The 22426-nt window shown below is 41.3% G+C and overlaps 1 protein-coding gene across 2 annotated transcripts in view; it reads left to right on the top strand.

The window, feature by feature from the left end:
- BCAT1 (branched chain amino acid transaminase 1) overlaps positions 1-22426 on the top strand; it is a 60663-nt gene that overhangs the window by 23794 nt on the left and 14443 nt on the right. For both annotated transcript variants that reach the window (XM_083859045.1, XM_083859044.1), the window contains exons 3-7: positions 7973-8173; positions 11401-11511; positions 13002-13121; positions 14972-15135; positions 16500-16642. In XM_083859045.1, the coding sequence (XP_083715171.1) occupies positions 7973-8173; positions 11401-11511; positions 13002-13121; positions 14972-15135; positions 16500-16642 (739 nt within the window). The remainder of the gene's footprint in view (positions 1-7972; positions 8174-11400; positions 11512-13001; positions 13122-14971; positions 15136-16499; positions 16643-22426) is intronic.

The following is a 22426-nucleotide window of genomic DNA, read 5'->3' as shown; positions in this document are numbered from 1 at the left end:
GAAGATTTCCTTATTATCAGGTGGGAGGTTCCCTTAGGATCTATAGGAACCCCATTCCAGCATCTTTCTTAACCCTAAAAGCACATCTTTTGAAATGCATCAGTAGAGAACAGACTAATGAGTAATGGAGAAAAAAAGCCCCAACAATTCTAAATCCAAGTACTTTTCCTGAAGCAGAAGAAATGGATGAGGCTGAAAAGATTCAAGTAGTTCTGCCTGCCTTACAATTCAGATTCCTACAAAGCTGGAAGAAGGGATCTTGATTAACTTAAAATGGTCTCTGGATCAAATCAGTGGGAAGTTATGCTGGCAGTATTTCAGCAACGTGGAAAAAAACTCTTAAAATTTATTTAGTGCTGTTGAAATGAATGATATGTTTTTAAGGCATAAATAAATTTCTTTTATGCTCTCTCTATCATCTAGCCTGACTGTAGCTTTCCAACATCTTTATTTCCTGTCTGTTGTGTTTTGATGGCTTTAGAATATATTTTCAGCTGTGCTTCTGCCCTAGGTGCCCTTTTCATTCCTTAGGCAAGAGGTTTATGTCAATTCCAACCACTTTTCTGTTTTCTTGTCAGAGCAGGTTTACTTCCCTACCTACTGCTCCAGATCAAACATTCCTGCATCAGAGTTGGAATCTCTGTCAGATAGGGGAAAGGTTAAAGAAGCCAGCAGTAGGTTATGCTGCCTTCCTTTTCTTGCGGAGTGTAGCAGCAGAATTTCATTCTTTGGTGAGACAAATATTTGAGAAGTATCTGTTATGAATAATGGAGGTTAGATGTCTTGCAGAGGATGGACTAGACATAGTCCTTCCAGCCACGTTTTCTGCTGTCTCTATGTCTGTCTCATAACTGATTCAGACCCTTTACTCTCTTTTGCTTTGTCATTTGTCTTGTGGTTTATTACCCAATGTACAGCCAACCTGATGCAATGATTCCAGGACTCAGTCCAATTACATGTGCTAACATATTCTCAGATGAAGTTTCAAGAAAGCTTTATGTTGAAAGATTTCTGATATTTTTGATATTTACCCTGGGATTGCAAAAGATTAAATTTTCTAATTTTCTCTCTCTCTCTCTTTTTTTTTTTCTTTTTTTTTTTTTTTTTTTAATAGTAGTAGTAGTAGTAAAAATAGGGGGTTTTTTTCCTCCTCAAATCTTACTACATCTTGGTACACTTTCCATTTTCAAGCCTCAGGCTCTGTTGTAAATTTAAAATAGTGTTGATGGTAAAGGGATTAGAGGATAGCTTACATGAACGTTACTTTATACTTATAGGCTGGTAATAGATTTCTAGGAATTTATTTGACTCACTCTTGGTTTGGGTTGATAGAACTCTGTGTTTGTGTTATTTCTACTGTAGACTTTATTATTGTGATCAGGGCCATATAGGGCTTGGCTCTGTACAGAAACTGATGGTCTCTGCCCCAAGGACTTCTTTTCCAAAGAAGATGGTGATGGAAAAGAGACAGGGCATGACTGGAAAGTGAATGTGAGATCTCCCAGTGCCAGGAAGCAGAATGACTTCATGGTGGGTGAGGGGGTTGGCACACGCCTGGTTCTGTGGTGCTTTTTTTGGCTGTCTGTTGGGCTGAGAAATATTCCTGAATTAGTCCAGGCTGGCAGTGGTTGTCCCTCTTGACTGCCATGGAGCTGTGGGAGAGCTGGGCATTGTTTGTGACTGAGCAGTGCTGGATCCTGTCTGGCTCCGGGCTGGGGGAGAGAGAGGCTGCTGCTGTTGGCTGCCAAAGAGCCATGGGACAGCCCTGGTGCTGCCTGGCTGGCAGGGTGGGAGGCTGCTGGTCTTGGCAGTCTGAGCTGGCACAGAGCTGGGGGACCTGCAGTGTTTTTCAGGCTCTTTGTGTGAGTTTTTGTGCATCAGACGTGGTCTGTCCCAGGGTGACTGTGAAGGTTGGGCACCAGAGAGCCATGGCACAGCCTGGGTGTTACTGACTGGAGGTGGTGGGGTGACTGACAAGCTCTGAATTGTCGGTGGAGTCTGCAAGAAAAGGCACAGCAGCAGTTCCCAGATGGGAAAGCACATGCCTTGCTGCTTGTGAGGACGAAGTGACAAAGGACAGCAAGTGATGGCCTGGCAGAGCTCTATTTCTTCGTTCTTCCTGCCCAAGGCCCCGTGAGGAGTTGGAGCTCCCCTGCAGAGCGCTGGATTGCAGCTTTGGCACTAACCCCTCTTCCTGCCTGTGCTCCCTGCCTCCTGGGCAAAGGCACATTCCAACATGGCAGCAGATCTGCATCTCATCAAACTGCCTAGCTGCTTGGTCAGCTCCCATGATGGGGGGCTGCTGGAGAAGGAGGGGAAAGTATTGAGCCCCAGCTGCCCCAGCATCAGGCAGATCCAGGCAGTCCCTGCTCTTGTGTCTGCCCTGTTTCCAGCTTCCCCATGAAGCTGAGGACAGGTTATGGGACAGAAGGTGACCAGGCCTGCCTGGGCTGGTGCTGTGCCTGATGTCTCATGAGAGCAGCAGTGCGCAGAGCACATGGATTGGTTTGGGATGGGATCAAGTTAACTTTGCATGGTGCCCTGTTTTGAATTTGTGACCGAAACAGTGTGGCTGACATGCCACTGTTTGAACCACAGCTGAGCAGCGAGTGCACAATGCTAAGGCCTTTTCCGCACCAGTGAACAGGCTGGGGGACACAGGATGCTGGGAATGGGATACATCCAGGACAGCTGTCCCTGCTGGGGATAGCCCACTCCTAACATCTGCTCAGCAACACAACTGCCAAGCTCCTGCTCCTCCTGCACTGGTGAGGCATCAGGTGGCTGGTAGGGAGCCATTGTGGTCTTTGGCATCACTTCTTTGGTTTTGTTTTGTTTTCCTTATTCATGAAATTCGTGGTCAAGATTGGAAGAGACTTCAAGATCATCACATCCAACTGTCAATCCAACCCTCTCACTGTAACCCCTAAACCATATCACTCAAATATTAAACTGCCTTAGCTCATGAGTTTTGGTCCTATCATCTGCTGAGCCGTGGTATCCTAAGCATGTTGAAAACCAAGATCCATTCCGTGTCCCATGAGCATTCCCAATACCAGGTGACACGAAGACCTGCACCAGCTTGGTTCCCACCCCTGTCCTGTCAAGCTCTCAGCTACAACTCAAAACAACCCCAGGTAATGCCCCAGGTGTGGGGAAGAGTGTCTGGACAGCTGACAGCTGGAAAAGATGAGGGTGCCACAGCCATAAGGACTGAAAGACAGGAAGCTCTTATCCTTGGAGCCTCCTTCAATACCATTCTGTATAGACCCAAACTCATTCTCTCCAACTCTCCTCACCTGTGCTTTGTTACTTTTCCCCATTATAGTAATTCCTTTTGCTTTTTGTGTCTTTATCATTTATATCTATCATCATAGTAATACCTTTGGTTTTTTCTGTCTCAGAATTTGTCCCATTGCTGTTCACAAGTGCAAGGGCAAAACAAGTTACTTGATCTTGCCTGTGCTTCCGTGTTTGTTATTGCATGATATTGTCCCTGATCTTTCCAAGATAGGCTTACAAATTCAGCATAAGATAAAAAATAATTGCAGTTGGTTGTGATCTTGAATTAATCACTGTTATGGGTTGAAAAAACTATTGCAGTCACCTAGACTGGAAGTCAGGGAGGTTACTTTTTTTCATCAGAGGAGATTGCAGTCAGTCTCACTTGAGTGCATATTAATGTTTGGAGGATCTTTGCTGAAACTTGCTGGTGGTGTTAGGTAACCTGTGAGCTGTTTTACAGCTGGGGCTGCCAGATTTGTTTTTACTTAGTGAAGTGATAGGAAGGCCTGGCCTAGTTTAGAAAAGTTTGGGTATATCAAATGAGTTAGACCTGTTACAGCTGCCCAACCTACTGCGTATGGTCTAGGATTTTCAGTGCAGTGAAAATAACTGCAGCCAAGGATCATTTGGGAAGGCATTGATAAAACTTGCTAGAAAAGCATTGGACAAAATATGGACTTGCCATCTGCATGTACCTGAGACATCTCTCTAGGGTAAGGAATGCAACAATGAGAGTAACAGCTCTGGCCAGGGGCTGCTGTCAGCTCTGAATCCACTTAAAGCTTTTGGAAGGATGGGGTAGAACAAGCATTAAACTGACAGCTTGGCCAGAGGCACCAGGATGTCTTGTCACAGCATTGATTGGAATAAATGGACCAGCATGTCACCTTTAATTTGACCCAGCTGATAATTGAGAAGATCCGTTGATGAATTTTATTTTCAAGAGGTCACAGTATATCTTCTTTACTTGGGCAGGGTAAAGCTTTGCCCTGGAAGAAACTGCATTGGAATTAACAGGCACTTTTCAGATGAGGGGCTTCTCAAACAATGTCTCTTTGGGCCAGTGGCCCTTCCTAGGTGTAATATTGCCGTGTAAGCCCTGGAAATCAACAGTACCCGGCTGGTTTCTCTACCACTTCCTTTTGCCTATGATAGGCAGGGCAATCTCATACTTCCTGTTCCTTGCCAGCTTATCCTGGGATGGGATGTCAGCAGGTACCTCTGGGATGTTCCTTTCTGCTGTGACATGCAGATTTTGCAGGCTTAGGACTATGTCATTTTACTTTAGGCAACAGGTGCCAAATAGCTGCACTCAGTAAACCATGTGCCACATCCACTTCTTTGTTTAATCTCCCTTATTCTTTTTGTTCGACATTTACCAGTTTTCCTTCCAGTTTAATGGTTTTATTAGGCAACCGACAGGAGGTGCCTTAGAGCATGTTGGATAAACAAAACAAATAAAACACAAGCCTAGCTGAAAGTTCCCCTTTGTGTTGGCAGTACAAACAGTGGAGATCTGGATGGGTGCTAATCCCAATCCCTAATGCATCCTTAACGTGCTGCTTTAAGGGTTTGGGGAATGTTGGCAAAGGAGGAAAGTAAAATTGCTGTTTATAAAGCTCGTAGGTGGTAGCAGGGTAGCACTGCGATAATATTTCAGTGAGTGATACTAACAGAATAGGCACTTATAGAAAATCAGTACCCTGGCATTTGTCACCTGGCCTTACTCTGCTCCCCTTTTGTGGGTTCTTCTGAGTGTTTGATTTCCCTCCTGGTGCTGCTTGAACAAGTGAAGCCCAAGGGTTTAGGAGCCAGGTGAGATGTTGTGCAGGGTGTCCTGCTTCTCAGGGACCCAGAAGAGGTTGAGGTAATATTCCATGCAGACCACACTGTGACAGAGAGTACTCCAAGGATGATCCTCCAAAACCTCCTCCCAACCAACATGTTATCCTCCACGGAAAAAGAAAACGAAATGCATTGCAGCACTTTATGTCTTGACATAAAAAGCACTTTGATTCTGAAAGATTTGGGTGCTGTTGCATCCTGTTAATTTGCACTGCTTGGTAAAAAAATGGAGAAAAAGACACAATGGATAACGGAAAAGAGTCCTAAGAAAGGATCTTAAGAAAGCAATGGCCAAAAAAGTGGATCTCCAGAGAGCTTAACAGGATTGAAAGAATGAGAAAAAATGCCTTTTTGCCTGTTGAATCATTGTTGCCCTACTGGTTTGTGCAGTTCAGCCTGTCTCGAAGGTCTTACCAAGGGTGTTCCTACTGTTGTTTGAAGTAATTGTTATGGGTCAAGTGCTGGACCTGACACTGTTGACTCAGGTGTTGGCACAATGTCTGAATGAAAACTGGTTTCCCCAAATTCTGAAGGAGGTGAGAAAGAGCAAATGGCATCTCTGGTCAGATAGTGCAGTTCCAGGAAGCTCTGTGATCTGGGAATTGTCTGCTTCTTTTCTGGAAAAAGGTAATCTTTTCCTACGTCTCTAGGCTTTCTGCCTTCAAGGGACTCAAACTGAAGTGCAGTGTGTTTCTTCACTTGTGGCTGCAGCTTGTTGCTCCCTTTACACCTGCATGTGGGTTTATGAGAAGAGCCAGGTTAAAGTTCTTTCCCATCCTTAAAGAAAAGCTATTTGTCAACCCCGGCAAATTTAACAAACCGTTTTGAAGTGATGCCTTTCAAGTAGTTGTGCTGCCACCACTGAGCAAACTGGAGTCTTAAAAGCAGTAATCAGCACACAGATGGGACTTCTAGGAGAACAGGCTTCATATGATAATTACAGTCCCCAGCCAGTTTATTGTAAAAATAATTGCCCTAATGAAAGTGACCTGAGATGCAGAAGCCTGGAGTCCAGGGAAAGCATTTGATACCACTGAAAGAGGGAGTTCTTTAGAAGGTGTGATTCTTTGCAGAGATAAACCCAGAGATATCGTTGTGTTCTACATACTCACTTAAGCCCCAATGACATCCCTGCTCCCGTGTAATTGTTTTCTTGAGCTGAGTCTTGCACTGTGGATAATTGCAAACACTCCTTTGTGGCTTTTAATATGATCCACGTCTTCTGTGTTATCTTTTTTTTTTTTTTTCCTTAAAGAGTGATAAGAGCTTACCAGGTAAAATTAGTTTCAGGACATCATTAGGCGTTTCTTCTCCCTTTGGAGCATTCACTGTCAGAAGAATAAAGGGAAGAGTTTAGGAGAGTAATTGTTGTTTCATCAGATTATGTATTAATTCAACCAGACTAATGCACTATAATATCTAGACAAACCTTATAATTGGAGATAGTTGAAACAAGCTTTTAGCTATTCATGTGCTCCTGCTCTGAGTTAATTTCACATCTAAGCCATTAAGCAAAAAAAAAAACAAACAAAAAAAAAAAAAAAAAACAAAAAAAAAAAAAAAACAAAAAAAAAACCAAAAAAAACCAACCCAACCAGACCTAAACCAAAACAACTAATCAATGAGAAACAGGTCTTTGTCCATTAAAGACATCTTGAAAATTATTTTGTTTACAGAAACGGGTACATGTATTCTTTTTTCAAGAGCTTGGGACTGATTTTGTCTCATTTTGCAAAATGTGTGTGGCGGATGAGAAGTCCAAGACACCAATATCTCTTGCAGAAGCACCTTTTTTAGAGCATTTGCAAATAATTTGGTCAGCATTCTGGACTTCCCCTGTTCCAGTCTATTCCATATGCACCCAACACAGAGGAGCAGGATTTCACTTGGGGGTCTGTAATAAGGGACAGTGCTTTCTGAGTTATATTAGGAAGGAAAATAGAGCTTTGAATACAATTCTTTGAATTCTCCCTCTGAGCAGCACAGTTTACGTGCTCAGATGGTGTAAGAAGAGAAGGGAAAGGGTGAACCAAAGCTCTGCCTACTTTCTAGCCCTCTCTAGTTGTTCAGCCCCTACCTGTGAATTAAAGAGGAGTGACATGCCAGAGATCTGAAATAATATTCCTTATTTCCCTGCAGTTCTTTAGGATGATTCACACCACAGGAGCTACCATAAAGAAAATTAACTCTATCTGAGCCAAAACAGGTACAAAACCCTGTGGCACGTGTCTACAGCCAGTTGTGGCTTAGAAGAGAGTCTCTACTCTACTCTGCATGAGTTCCTCATGCAGGGAAGCATTTAGCCTTCTTTGCTAATGGGATCATTCTAGGATAATAACTTCGTGAATGAGCAAGTTATTGTGGCATAAGTAACTTGCTGACTGCTGCCTCTGATCTCTCACACTGATTTTAGGTATTAAAGGAAAATTAGTGTAACATCTGCTTAGTTGTGGTGGTGATTAATTTCTGATGATCAGCTTATATTCTGAGGTACAGTAATTGAGTGTTTATTGAACTTGTACAGGGATGTTAACCTAAGTGTTCAAGAGATTTCATGTGCTAAATTTCTGGGTTTGTACCTTGTACTGCTTCTTTAACTTAATTCTTACAGAATTTCAAAATATGCTACTCCTTGTATAACAGCACCGTGTATATGCTTGTGTGCACTTTATGAGTATTTTTCCAGCTACTTAGAGGTTAGTTGCCTTTAACCATTGTGTTGTTAAATATCCCTACAGAGAAAATATTAAGGCTTGTCCTTGTTCACTGATGCAGAATAATTTTAAATCAGTCTGACTTCATTATTTTGATACACTTCATTTTTGTTTCCGTGTTCCTCCAGGCTTCCGACTTGATTATCACCCCAGCTACGACGTTCAAGGAAAAACCAGACCCCACTGGTTTGGTGTTTGGAACTGTGTTCACTGATAATATGCTGACAATTGAATGGTCCTTGGCTTCAGGATGGGAGAAACCCTATATTAAGCCACTAGAGAACCTCTCATTGCATCCAGCCTCCTCAGCCCTGCATTATGCTGTAGAAGTGAGTAGTAAATTGATTTGGAAACCACCGTTTTGTTTTATTAGCTCTGGAAACCACAGCTTTGTAATACAAGGACTATTACTGCCTTAAGTTCATTAGTATTGAGTTACATCTTGTTTTGTTAACTGGTGTTCTTCCAGAATAATTGCATTATTTACAACAGGGTTATGTGTAACACAGAAGCAACTGTGGCCTGGGGAATTCCAGCACACTTAAAGTCCTAGCCTAGGGAAGGTGAGCTCTTTCTTGTGTGGTGATAAATTTATTTGAAAAACCATTCTTGTTCACTGACAGTCGGTTATTCCAGTTACAGTCTCTGATGTGGCAGTGCATGACTCAGTAAGACCATGAGATTCTCAGAGTAGCTTTAATTTGGGGCTCAACATGCACTTTGTAAAAGTTACTTGAAGCTGGTTTAAAGGCTGGTAGCTTGGATTGCAGGACAGACTAGACAGGTGCTTGTTTGAAACTCTGAACAAGTCCCTGGAGCTCAGAACTAGGTCTGATGCACTCAGTGTGTACAAGTGTGTTTGAGGAGAGAACATACAGCAAGGAACTTGGAGAAGTGAATGTTAAGTCGGAAACCAGCGTGGTTAAAGTTTCCATGCTTAGCTGATTACTGCCTAAAGCTGCCTTTTGTGCCTTTAGAGCAGCTTTGGCTGTACCCACATCTGTGTGGGTATCCCAGCAGGGCACAGACCCTCAAATGAAAGCCCACTTCTGGGTAGGTGGGAGTGTCTCCACTGAAGTGTGTAGAGTTGCTTGTGCTGCGTTTATTTTTTCTTATATTTTTCCTTTTTTCCTTCTTAATTTTTTTTTTTTTTTTTTTTTTTTGTATTTTAACCACTGGTATAAGGGAAGCTTTCCCTGCTTGTTGTCCCTGAGCCCCTGCCTTCACCATTTTTATTTTGACTGATTTTTTCCTCATCTAGTCACCAAGCCTCCAGAGGTCCTGTGTAAATTACAACAGGCCCCTGCAACTGAGGCTGCAGCTCTTGATCTGCCTGAGAAGTAAGAAACCACGCTGGAGTCCCAAATCTGTATTTCACTCTTAGTAGCATATTGCTTTAATGCTTAACCTCTGGCCTGGTCTGAAATCATTGCTAATATGAATATGCTCTTATTTTTTTTTCCATTTTTTTTATTCTTTTACCCTTATTGCATCACGTTTCCTCTAGCCAAGAGGACAGACAGAGGAGAATCTGGTGTCATTGCTGTGGCTCAATGAATACACAGTGGGTATAATAAAAGTGATGAATTTGGCATTCCCTCCCCTTTCTCCTTGCCCTTCATGATGCAGTGTGGTGGTAATCTGGATCTGCTGAACTCCAGATCCAACTCCTGTGATGTACAGATGTCAGATGATGCTGTTTTCACACCACTGTAGCAACCAACCATCCAGCAACCACAACAGTTGCTTTCATTAAAGCTGAACATTTCTGGAACACATCACTGTCTTCCTTTTTAATGGGTGAAAGGTTTTACTGAGCTCTGGAAGATTAAAAGTATTTCTTTTTGGAGAAAAAGATTTTAACATCTTGAGAAAGGTTTGTGTTTCAGTAATGATGTGATTCTTACTTCTGTCAAACCATTGATCAAATCTTAGTAGTGACATTCCTCCCTTTTTCCTCTCATTAAAAGTTCTGTGAATGTGTTTGGGAGAAGGGTGGGGGGAAGAATGTATTCTGTGATATGAAACTAATGCTTCAACAATATGCTGTCAGATAGTAACTGGCCCAGTAAAAATCACATCAAAGTATCAGCCAGATGATCCTTTATTAAAGACATTTTTTTTCTTGTGGCTACAGTGTCTATCCTAGGAACAACTTTTTCAAAATTGTGCTAAGCTTTTAGTAAGGTTGGCATTGCCATAGGACTAAGATAAGTTTTGAAGGCAAAAAGTTCTGGGTTCTAATTCTGGTTCTGCTACATAATTGGCACGCAGCCTGAGGAAAATGGCCAGGATTCTGCAATCCAGTTACAACCCAATTAAAATTTGTCATGTGGAAGGACCTAGCTCTGCCATGGAACTGCACACAAACTTTCTAAAGATTGCATTTCACTGATCCTTATGGAAAAATATCACGTAGAATTTGATAACAGTGAAACTTGAAATAGTGTGTTAAAATTACTTGCGCACAAATACAGGATTGCTTTTTCCAAATAAAAAAGCTGCATATCTAGACTTACAGCCACGTAGGATGCAGTCACAGCCACTTTTTGTAGAACAGGTAGAGGAAGAGAAGCCTGAGGAGACTGGCAGCAGTGATGCAGTTCACTTCATAGAAATTACACTGAAATTTAATGTACAAAGAAATGCTTTGAAAGATAAAATTCTAAGAATCTGAACTGTTGTCTATAAAGATAAGTAAGCCTTTAATCTACATAAGACTTGTGTATATATATATATATATATATAAGTGTGAGTTTATATAATACATGTGTTTTCTGTCCATAAGTATAACCAGAAATTACCAATCTGTAACTGAAAATAACTGGTTATTTGGTGGGCATGTTTCTTGATGTGATTAGGAGATGATTTTGCGGGGAGGACATAGATAGGGTAAAGGTTTCTGATTGTCAACCCCAGTTGTCTGGATCCTGCAGTTTGATGGGATAACTATGCTTAAATTTCCTGTAAAGTATATAGAGAAAATATTTTCATGCATTTTATCTCTAGTGTAAGGCTGCATCTCTCTCATGCAGGCTAAATCCCATTCCATAGCATAGGGGTAAAAGGGGGAAATAAATGACCAGTTCCTGCTACAGCTACAGCAGGAACTTGGCAAGAATTCTCTCAATTACCTTATTCTTAACAAAGGCGTGTTTTGGACAGAGCTCTTAAAAATAATTAGCATATATATAATAAAATTCTATAGATCCCTTTAAGTGAAAATGCTGTTTTGACTCAGGTATTAGTCAGGATGTGAGGGAATTGTTAAGTCAAACACATGCTACAAATTTTAATTGCTGTAACCAAATTATGAAAAAAAAAGAGGTTATCATGAGGAATTATGGAGTTTATATTACAAAGATTACCTGCCTATACTTCAGATAAACCTATCTCACTGGAGTGTTTTGCCATAATTCACTAGTTAGCACTTTTGTGTTCGAGTACTGTGAGCATGAAGGTGAAGGTTTTATTTCCAAAATCTGCACAGATCATCACGAGGTAACACATCTCCATTATTACTTGATTTCATTTCCCTCCTTTTCTGGCTCGGTAGTTGTTCGAAGGGATGAAGGCTTACCGAGGAGTGGATGGCAAAATCCGCCTGTTCCGGCCAACCCTGAACATGGACAGGATGGCACGATCAGCCCGGAGAACAACTCTGCCAGTACGTACCCAGGGCATCTCCTGCTCCTTCAGTCAGAGCATGTTTTCATTGTTAGAGTATGTTGTGGTTTGAAAGCAAAACGAATCAGAGGCTCCAAGTCAGAGGTATAATTTAATAAGAAGAAAGGTAAAAAGGTAAAAATAAAATAAAATAAATGCAATAACACAAAGGATCACTGACAGAGTCAGAATACAACCTGAGCAGGATGGTAGAAGCAGTCCAGGTGAGGTGCTCTTCCTGAAGCAGTGATCCTGTAGAAAGGTCTGGGAGCTCTGGTCCGCTGGGAATCCAGTGGGTAAGTGCTACCTGCACTGTCCCACATACCAGCTTATATCCAGGTGAGAATGCTTGGCTCCTCCCCCTGGGCAGAGCATCTCACAATGGGATGAGGAATGTGAAGTGGGTCCTTGATGGCCCATTAAACAGAGATAACCCCCGGAGGGAGTTACCTGTGACTCATGGGCCCAGGCGTTAATGGGCCATTATCAGAAGACACCCCAAAGGTCATTAGTAGAAGACACCCCAAAGGCCATTAGCAGAAGACACCCCAAAGGCCATTAGCAGAAGAGGCAGGGGGCTTGGGAAAACACTAGCCCACCTGGTTTGAACAGTTCATGAAGATGGTGATAGAATAAATACTTTGTGTACATCCTACACTGCAACCCAGGACAGAGTACAAATCTCTAAAGCTTTTCAGTAGCAGCGTTTACCAAACACTCTTAAGTCCTTGATAGCTCAGTAAAGCTTCAGTAACAGATCTTACTCACTGAAGGAAACTGTTTGAAGTGCTTTTTTTGAAATCAGAACAGTGAGTGTTTTGCTTTCATTGTTGTCTCCCTGCTGCTTCAGATGTACAGAGTGTTTCTGAGGGATAGGTGCTGTCTGCATGCAAATACCTGCAGACAGCTCTCTGATTTGCTCTGGTGCTAATGTTCTCCCTTTTCTTCTTTGCACTTCAGTTAAGTTGTTCAGCCTCTTGAGTGCTTTTGGTTTTGATCATGCCAGCAACTTAACACTGCTTTTAGCAGTTATATCTTGGCCAGTGAACTTCCTCCCAGGCTTATTAGCTTAATTGCTGTAAGAACTTGGGAACTTTGGGAGACTTACTGGCCCCTTGGAGTTGTAAACCAGAGCCTTCTGTAGAAGAGGTGTTGCTGTAGCTTGCAGCATGCCCGGCTGAGTTGGCTGCTCAGGGAGTTCTCCACATGCTTTGGAGGCAAGAGGGGTCAGTGGCTCCTTTTTACCATCTCAGGAGGATACTTTGGAGCAAAGGAGGTCATTTGGGGTACTGCACAAAAAGGCACAGTAGCTAAGACCACAGGATATTAAATTCTCTGAGGAATGAACTCGAGGAAGATGTGAACCTCTACAGCGTGTCACTGCTGCATATCCTGAGGAAGTGTTCCTTGTAGCGTGTGGATCTGTAAAGACCACAAAGTGTTCTGGCTTTATTTCTCCGTTTCCTTTTCTTCCTTTCTTTTCCTTCCCAGGCTTTTGACCAGAATGAGCTGTTGGAGTGCATCCGTAAGCTTGTGGAGGTGGAACAGGAGTGGGTCCCATACTCAACCTCTGCCAGCCTGTACATCCGTCCTACCCTCATTGGAACTGAGGTGTGCAATACTTTGGTTTTTTCCCCTCTCTTTTGCTTACTCAGGTACGAGGCAAAGTCGTCATCCATAAAGGGAAACATCCAGCAGTCAGTGGGTGACAGGATTAATTTTGGGGGCGGATTGGTTTCATGGTTTTTGGCTGTAGTGTTGCAGCACGAATTTAGCGTTGACCACATTGCCACTTAGTGGCCACACTGGCTCAGAGCACGGCAAGCAAACTGCTGGCAGTGGGAATGGAACAGTACTTGCTAATTGGGGTTGTGCTAGAAGGACACTTATATGTGACATGGTAATGTTAAATAAATCCTGGTAATTCGGAGAGAACATGATGGAATGCAAATTGCTGTGTACGTTTTGTAATTTCACGTCATACCTGATCTTAGTGAGCTTTCGGAAGATTTTACCCTGTAAATTAAGATGTCTCAGAAGAGACACTTTCAACAGAATTAAGGACTAGTTCCTCTGTCAATTTATTCTTGAAACTGACCTTCTAAGAGTCTCCTTAGCAAATAGGTATTAATGTGTCCTCTCTGAGTTTCATCTGTGATTCAGTTCTATAGTATTGATAAAGGGAATTAGAAACAGAGAGTTTATTTTATTATATCCTTCAGGGTTCTTTTTTTCAGCCGTAGCGAGAGAGGAATGTATAATGGTAGAGCATAGAACAAGGAAGCTAAAGAATGTAAAGCTAGGTAAACTAAACTTCTGCAATATCTATATCTATTAGTTACCATACGTGAGCATTTTACTTTTCACATAGGTTCTAGGATTCCATTAATTTAATACTTTTAAATTAGTTGCAGCTTTTCAGATTAAAGAATGTCCACTCAGTGACTATAAGGTACTGATATTAAAATTGGGGTGTTTACCCCCATTTTTGTTTTTGAAATTATTTTGCTCTGAGCTTTGTTTCAGGATAGCCAAAACTTGTGGCCTTTCCACTATCACATGGTGTTTGCAGGTTGCATGTCCTACTAGGCTTTTATGAATCACTCCAGTTAGAAACCCAGGGAGCATAATCTTTTGAATGATCATGTCAGCAAAAATACCAAGATCTCAGTTAATCCTGTTAGAAGTCTTCTTGAAGCAGTAAGATAGAAATAAGTAAGATAGAAATCAAAGGAACCCTTTCAGCTCCTGGAGAACTTTGGCCAACACCAGACTTCTCACCTCCACTTTAAAGTATTGATGGTGATGACTTGGAGTATGAGAAGCCATCTCTCAGAGAGGAAGGGGAGAAAAAACAGTTAAATTCTTGGTTATTTCCTGTGCTGTTGTGTGAACTATTTTTTAGCATGCAAATAATTTTAGCTGTCACACAGGCATTCAGAGAGCCAGCACTCAAGTCTAACAATGCCAGTTCTAAGTGGCACTGGACAGTTCTTCTCACTAATCCAGCTGACAGTGGTTGCTCCACTGTTGTGGTCTTGCCACTCCTTCCCCTAGAAGGCTTTGTGGGCTTCTGGTATGATTAATTCGTAATATATATAATTTATATATTTTATATAGATATATAATATTTAATATATAATTATATAGCACTTTGTTAAGCTAATCTTTGAATTCTCAAAAATTTGAAACTGTTTGAGAGCCCTGGAATAACATATAGATAAATGGAATGGCTGCAAGTGAATGGTGATAGTATATAAAACTAGGGTTGTTATGTTGCTTGGATAGGGGAAAAGTTATATAACTATTTTTTTATTCATTGCAGCACTTTGCACTGTCCTGGTGAAAGAACTCTCATGCTGCAGTTCCACTGAAAGCTGTGTTTCACAAGCTGATGGTGCAGCACCTGATGTTTGAAGGATACCAGTAACTTTTGATTTGTTTACATTCTTTATTTTCAGCCTTCTCTTGGAGTGAAGAAGCCGACTAAAGCCCTGCTGTATGTCATCCTGAGCCCTGTGGGCCCTTACTTTTCAAGTGGAAGCTTTAATCCAATATCCTTATGGGCAGATCCAAAATACGTAAGAGCGTGGAAGGGGGGAACAGGAGACTGCAAACTGGGAGGGTAAGAAAACATCCTGCATTTTCTACACAGCTCACAAAGCAGATTTGGTTTTTAGTGAAGTATCTAATCCAGCAGAAATAGAGACATTAAATGCAGTAGTTAAGCAAGCAATGTACTACAACAAAGACTTTGAAATTTTACTCTGCAAATATTATTTATGCAACTCAGTTGCATATTTTTGTTTGAATATTACAGCCAATTGATTTTTTTGCAGCATCTCAAGCTGAGGAACTGCACCTGGAAGATGTCCATGTAATACTTTGGCTCTTGCCCTTGCAGCAGTTGACACTGAAGTTACCACTTTGTGCTGCATCATCAGTATAGCAGCCTGCCACCAACAGAGCAGAGAGCAACTCTGGCTGCTGGCCTCCTTCCTTGGATTGTTCTAGCCAGGAGTTTCTTTGCTAGGCAGGAAGTCAGTAGCTGTCAAGTGCTGCTCAGCTGAGGTGGTAGAATAATCAGAGAGCAGGAAAATAACTTTCCTTCATTCAAACTGATGTTCTGAACCTTTGTTTACGAGATTTTGCTTAGGTCCAGCAATATTTTGTTTCCTGTGGATCCTTCATACATCAGCTGTGAAAAAAGAGTAGTCTGGAGTCATTACTGACTTGATTTGTGCCCAGAGGTGAGAATTTGACTTCAGTGTGGTCAGCATTTTGGAGCTGCTGACTTAGCGTCTTGAACATTGTTGAACCTCAGAAGCAAAAAAGGTTTTTCCTCCCTCAGAGCAGCAGGCATTATTCACTCAGGTTCAATCTGTAAGGCAGCATTTTAGAAAAACATTTTCTCCTAAAGGAAATGGAATTCATGGAGACCCAGTTGAATTTTCTGAAGATGCTGGTTCTGTGAATATCTTTTATTAAAAAAACCCAAAACCTCACTTCTGGTGATATTAGTGCTCCAAGAGTTTAATCTAATGTATATTACCCATCTGACATGAGGTAGATGAAATTAAATAAAAAACAAACGAAAAACTCCAAGAAAAGCACCAAAAACCCCAAAAGCTGGAGGGGAATTGTTGCTCTCTCTCCATGATGCCAACTGCTAAATAAAGATAAATGCTTTCTGAAGGTTTTCAGTTGCAATAATTAGAATGTCCAGAATATGGAACAAGAGGTATGTGTAAGACAATTTGGAGGGAAATATTTGAGTTGTTGGTGGAATTCAGCCCTTCAAAATTTTTGGGTTGTAGGTACAAATGAACTAGTAAAATACTAGTGGAATGCTTCCAATGAAAATGTCTCAGGGACAAGCAGTGACTGTTGCAGAACACTTGCTCATGAGGTAAATGTGCACAAAATCTTGTTTAAATTGAGAAGATGCCCAACCAGGTACTCATAACACTTTGGGTTTTTTTCCTGAAGGAATTATGGTTCTGCTATTTATGCCCAGCAAGAAGCCCTGGAGTTTGGCTGCCAGCAGGTTTTGTGGCTCTACGGAGAAGATCACCAAATAACTGAAGTTGGAACAATGAATCTGTTTCTCTACTGGATAAATGAAGATGGAGGTATGGTAACATAAAACATGAAAACCTTAACAGAATAGACAATTGAGACCATAATCCACAAAATGATTATTAGAATGCAGACCATAATCTTTTTTAATGAGGATGGTTGAACAAAGGAAATGCCTATTATTTTCTGAAAATCACTAGGTGTCTTAGGTGTGAGAGAAGAGATTCTGGAGCAGCTGTGAGTGCTGCCTGCTGATAACAGACTAAACTGCTGGGCTAGTCCACATGCTCAGAAAGGCAGAGTTCAGCTAAGCACAAGGTCACACATCAGCTTTGGTGTCAGCAGGATGTTTGGTGTCCAAGGAGGACACCAACCTCTGTTGGCTCAGAGGCAGTGCAGATGTGCTAAAAGGCAGCTTACAGCTGTGCCACTCTTCAGACTCTGTAGCTTTGAGTATGAGTGGCTCCCATCATCACTTGCTGGCAAGTCAAATATTCCTGAGCCATATCCAAAAGCATTTCAGCATCCAATCCAAAACTTCAGTTCTTCTATGAAGAACTTGAAGTTCTGTCCAGTGGTGGCAGGGAGAGAGAAACATGTCAGTCAGTGTCTGGTATCACTAATGCTCAAAAGATGCTTTCAAGACGTATCCTCATTCTTGAACCTATTTTACCTCTTTCTAGCCACAGTCATCTCTGAGCAAGGTACATGCTGATTAAAAACTGTCTAGTTAATGAGCAGCCAACTATTCAGGCATCTCAAAACCACCCATTGGGTGTGCAAGTATTCAGTGCTTGAGATGTGATAGCTGTGGTAGCTGCACCTGATAACTGATTGGGAAGACTACAGGCAAAGGAATTAACAGGATACCTCATGACTTCCATCAATGCTGGCTCTCCAGGAAAATGAAGTATTACTGAATTTTTGGATGGCAGCAGATGCAGGGGTCAGATTGGTTTCGTGGTAGTGCCATGGATACTTTAGAAAACTGTCAGCTTTCTGACAATGCCCAGCTGCAGAAAACAGCAACATTTTGTGGGGATAGCAGTGTGCCTTGGGTGTGATGGGGATCCAACTGCCTGACTCCCATCTCCAGTTCTGTTGCTCGTTCAAAATCATACCACAAAAATCTTTACCACATCTGTAAGAAGAGGGATCATACTCCTTCAGTGTTGAATGAGTCTGTGAAGCTTTATGAATGAAGTGATAAATATTAGACATTTTCTTGTTGTTACAGCAGCAGTTGATTTTTCAGTGTAGATAGATGGCCAAATTTATGCCTTGTGGAACTTTGCTGGAAAAACGTGAAAATAGATTTGGCTCATTCTGCCCAGGGAAGGACACAAAGCAAGGATGTAATTAGAATTCAATGTTCTCATTGTACTTAAACCAGGAATATGCTGGAAATATGCAGCTGCAGCACCGTACTGTTCCAAAGATCTGCCAATCACTGTGTTACCAGTGCAGTGCTGAATGGTGCTATTGTGAGGTGGCTGTAGCAAACAACTTGTAATTCCTGCCACCCAAGTGGGCTGTCTGCTGGCAAACCTGTCATTTCATAGGACATGGGCATTATCCTCATGGAGCACTTTGCTGTCTCCCAGGGTGTTGAGTAACTCTTAATTTGTGGGATCTTTGGCTGGGAATCACTCAGGCTGCCAACGTGTGTCATCACATACCTGCCTGTGGCTTTGCACAGGATTTGTGCTAGTCATTGTGTCCTGTCACTTCACAAAGGACACTCACTCAGGCTGTGGTTTGGTTTTGTTATGCAAATGCTGCAGCTGAGAGGGATCAAAAAAATCGAGGGAGAAACTGCAGATCATCATCAAAAGGAAATGCTCTTCTTTGTGTGTTCTGAGGTCACTGCTGGGAGCTGAGCTGCTCTCTTTGGTTTATAACCAGAGGCTTATCCCAGGAAAGCCTGGTCTGGAGGACAGCCATGCTTCCAATGGGAGCAGGCTTTCCTTGCAGCCTTTGCTGTATATTTTCAGTTAAAGCATTGTGCCTAAAGGTGACATGTTATCCTGGATGACAAGAGGAGCCTGAAAAAATACTTTGTAGCATCAAGAAAAGAACTGCTCAGTTTTTGGTAAAATAGCGTGACTTGCTCTGTACTGTTCTTGTGTTCCCACTGCTGCTCTGAGGCTTATGATATGGCCAAAACTGGATCCCTGCTATTGCATAAATACTTCATTCATCAAACCCTATTTATAGTTTATGTTCACTAAGTGAGAAATTTAGACACCCTACAGTTCCTTCCACATGTCTCTTCAGAGCATGTAACTTATCCCAAGAAGCTCTTGACATTGAAGTTCACTTCCTGTCACAATGTCTGTACTTCTGCCTAGAGTATAGGCTTGGCTTTATGGAAAACCTTAAAATTTAAACATATGTCTAACCCGAAGATTGCTAACTTATCAAATCTGTGTGCAGTTTTGAAAAACTCAGTTTCTTCAAAATCATTTGCAACCATTTGGGCTCTACTTCTATCTTTAATGTTAAGGCATTGTGAATAGTATTTAGGTATTATTTAATATTTTTGTGCTGCAATTGAAATGGTGATTAATAGTACTCACTTCAAAATTTCATAAATTAAAAAGTAAATCTGTTAAAAGATCTTCTGGAACAATCAGGTAAAATTTAAGGCAAGTTTGCTGAGTATTCTATAGTTGGAACACCAGTTGTGCTGCAGAAGTGCCTTGTACAATTACAGTGCTAACAAAATCTAGATTGTAGCTTCTCTTCTAGTAGAGAGCCCCAGCAACAGAGTGGAGGGAAAAGCACCAAATGAATGAGGTGGCAGACAGAGCAAAGGATGAAAAAGTAATTGGGGAAAGCAATTTAATAGACACAAAAGTAGTGGTTGCTTGAGGGAAGAGTTGAAGAAAAGCCTGAGGGGGAAGTAAGGAGAAAGACCCAGAACAAACTGGTAGAAGAAGTTAACTCTTAGTGAAAACAGGTTTCTAGGTTCTCCTTGATCGTGAAGTTCACTTGGAATTTATCACTTTGGTAAAATATATATTTAGGTGAATTTCTTGGTGTTGTGTGACTAGTACTGAAGGCATCCCATGAGTGTAATCTTACCTGCTCTGTGTTCATAAGTACAGGTGTTTAAAAGCTGAAGTTGTGTAATATGGAAGACGTCATTTTAAAAAACCCTTTAAACACTCTGATGGAATTCTGTTGTTAGAGCAAGCCTACACCAGGTTTAACAGGGCACTGGGCAGACAGTATTGCTGGTATAACAGTAACAAGAGTCAAACTGAAGAGAAACCCTGACATTTTCCTTCAAATGCTTCTCTCCCACTCTTTGCAACTATACATTTTAAGCCCATCAACATAATTCAGAAGGCAAATGGAGTCTGTGAGCTCACAGTCTGTTTTTTTGGAGATGGACAAACTGATGTCATACAGAGCCTGGTTTGGCATCAGTTCACAGAGAGGATGAGCTTTTGGCATGCCATGTTGGATAGTGTTATCATCCCTGCCGGATACTAGGGGAGCAGATGTTCTCTGGGTGGCCCCAGGCTGGTAGGCATCATATGTATACTTGACAAAATTCTACAGAGCAGCCTGTTTGGAACATTTTGAGACTTTCATGTCCTGTCTACTCAGTGCTCTTTGGCGGCTGGTTTGGCCTGGCACCTTTTCAAACTAGCTCAAATCAATTAATATATGTTATTGAGCTTAAACAGGTTCTGTACAAGATCTGTGGCAACATCACCAAACAGAGAAATGCAATCAATCTTTGGTATCAAAGTCCACAATAGTTGAAATTTTCTGTTAAAGAAAGCAGTGTATTAGATTGTGAATGGGTCACAAATATAGAATATCAGGTTTTCAGTGTTTGGAATCAGGTGAGCCCTGTGGCTCTTAGAAAGTTTTAAAGTCTTCTCCTTGTGATAGTTGTGCCAGAATCAGGACCAGACATGCATCACAAGTAGGAATGATGCTAGACAGACTCTAAGAAGGGAATGCTGTTATTCCTGACTGTATGAGAAAGAAGAGATGGCTGATGTAATTACAAGTCTGGGATAGGTTGGGGAATGACACTATGGGCTAGTCAGACCAGAGCCAAACATACAGCTTGTTCTAGGGTAGCATCTCTATACATTTTGGTATGGCAGTTTACACTTATTACTGAAGTGTGTGTATAGATCCTCATAAAAGGAACACTGAACAATGGTAGGAAAGTCCAAATTAATAAATCAAGATGTGGCTGCATTAGAAAGTGGGAGATATTTCCTGGGAGCATGGACAGTGAGTAGCAGATTCAGTGAACTTATCCTGCACTTCCCCCATCCCATCCCATCTCAGTTCCCAATGCCACCCCTTCCAGAGTAGGGGAGCCCAGTATGGCAGGCAGTTTTTGTGCACAGAAATATCTTGTTGAGTGCTGAAAACAGCATTGAGCAGCTGAGCTCAACTTGCTCCCACAGACCAAGGACAAATATCATGTTTCTCTCTTCTACCCAGCTGAAAGTATTCACAGGATCTCTAGAAATATTTTAAAGGGAGGCTCTCATTTGAGAAAGCTTCAGTCAGGCCTGGATTCAGTGAACTTTTTGCAGCCAGGGAGAAAGTGGACATAAGAAGTACATCTTCATCTTTTAATTGGGTTTTTTATGTGACCTAGGTAAAAAATAAACAAAACTCTTAATGGTTTGTGGATTTATTGAGCAGGGATAGTACCCTTATAAGGTAGAGAAAAAAAAAAAAAAACAAAAAAACCCCGGATTTTAAGTAGGGAAATGAAGTGGTTGGGAAAAAATATGAAGAGTACTACTGAAAGACTCTGGATATCTTGACTTCTCAGTGCAAATTTGAGACTATCTTAAAATCCTCTGTCTGAAAAGAGTAAAAGGTCAATCTTTTCTGATAATAGAAACCAGTGAGTACACTATGTGATGACTTAAAATGAAAAATATTAACTCTGCTGCAGAAATCAGATGGAAGAACAAAGTCTACATACAAACTTGTGTTTTAAGTATTTACTAAGCATGGATTGTTTAACCAAGTGTTTATTGTTTACCATTTATCTACCATTTCATTAGTTTTGTTAGATGAACATTTATCTACTGTTCTTTTTCAAAAGCAAACAAGAAACACTAGCTAACAAACCAAACTAGGTGAAAACTTGAGTTATTGTTGTTAGATTTTTCTTACAATTGCACTAATTATGTAAAGAGAAAATTAGCCCAGAAAAAGGGTGTCTAGACTACAGCAAAGGATCATTAAGGAAGTCTCCTTCCAAGGAGGGTTGGCAAGATTTCCACTGCTTTGCTGGTTCATTAAATGAACTTCAAAATTTTTGGTGAATGTTTCAAATTGCTGCTGTGGAATGGGTATACTAAATCCATATTCCTGAATTAAGTAAAACATTTCAAGGAAAGGTGTGATCTACCCTGGAATTATTAGGCATGACTTTCCCTCTGCCTTTCTATTGTGAATCTGGAAACTGAACCATTTCATAGTTTGCAGTAGTAACACAGTGAGTTACACAGTTACATGTACAGAGAGTACTGAGGAATAAAACCACCTACAAGGCATTAGACAAGTATATATTAATGTATTAAATATATTTCTTCCCCACCCACTGAAGTTTATGCAGAAGGTTCCAAACACTCAGCAACAACTTAGCTGAACTGAATGTCTGTTTGTGTTCTTGGAGAACTCTGATAAATACTGCATCTTACAGCATAGGGGTTATTTTTGATGCCGTACAATCATGGAATATCCTGAGTTGTAAGGGACCCACCTGCCTATTTGGTGTAATATCAGTAAACTTTTGTTAGTTTGTTTCTTTGTTTGCTTTTCAACCAGTGCTTCTCTTT

This window comes from Zosterops lateralis (genome assembly GCF_965231275.1).
Source record: "Zosterops lateralis genome assembly, chromosome: 4".
Lineage (NCBI taxonomy): Eukaryota > Metazoa > Chordata > Aves > Passeriformes > Zosteropidae > Zosterops > Zosterops lateralis.
This window is presented reverse-complemented; position numbering and strand designations above follow the sequence as displayed.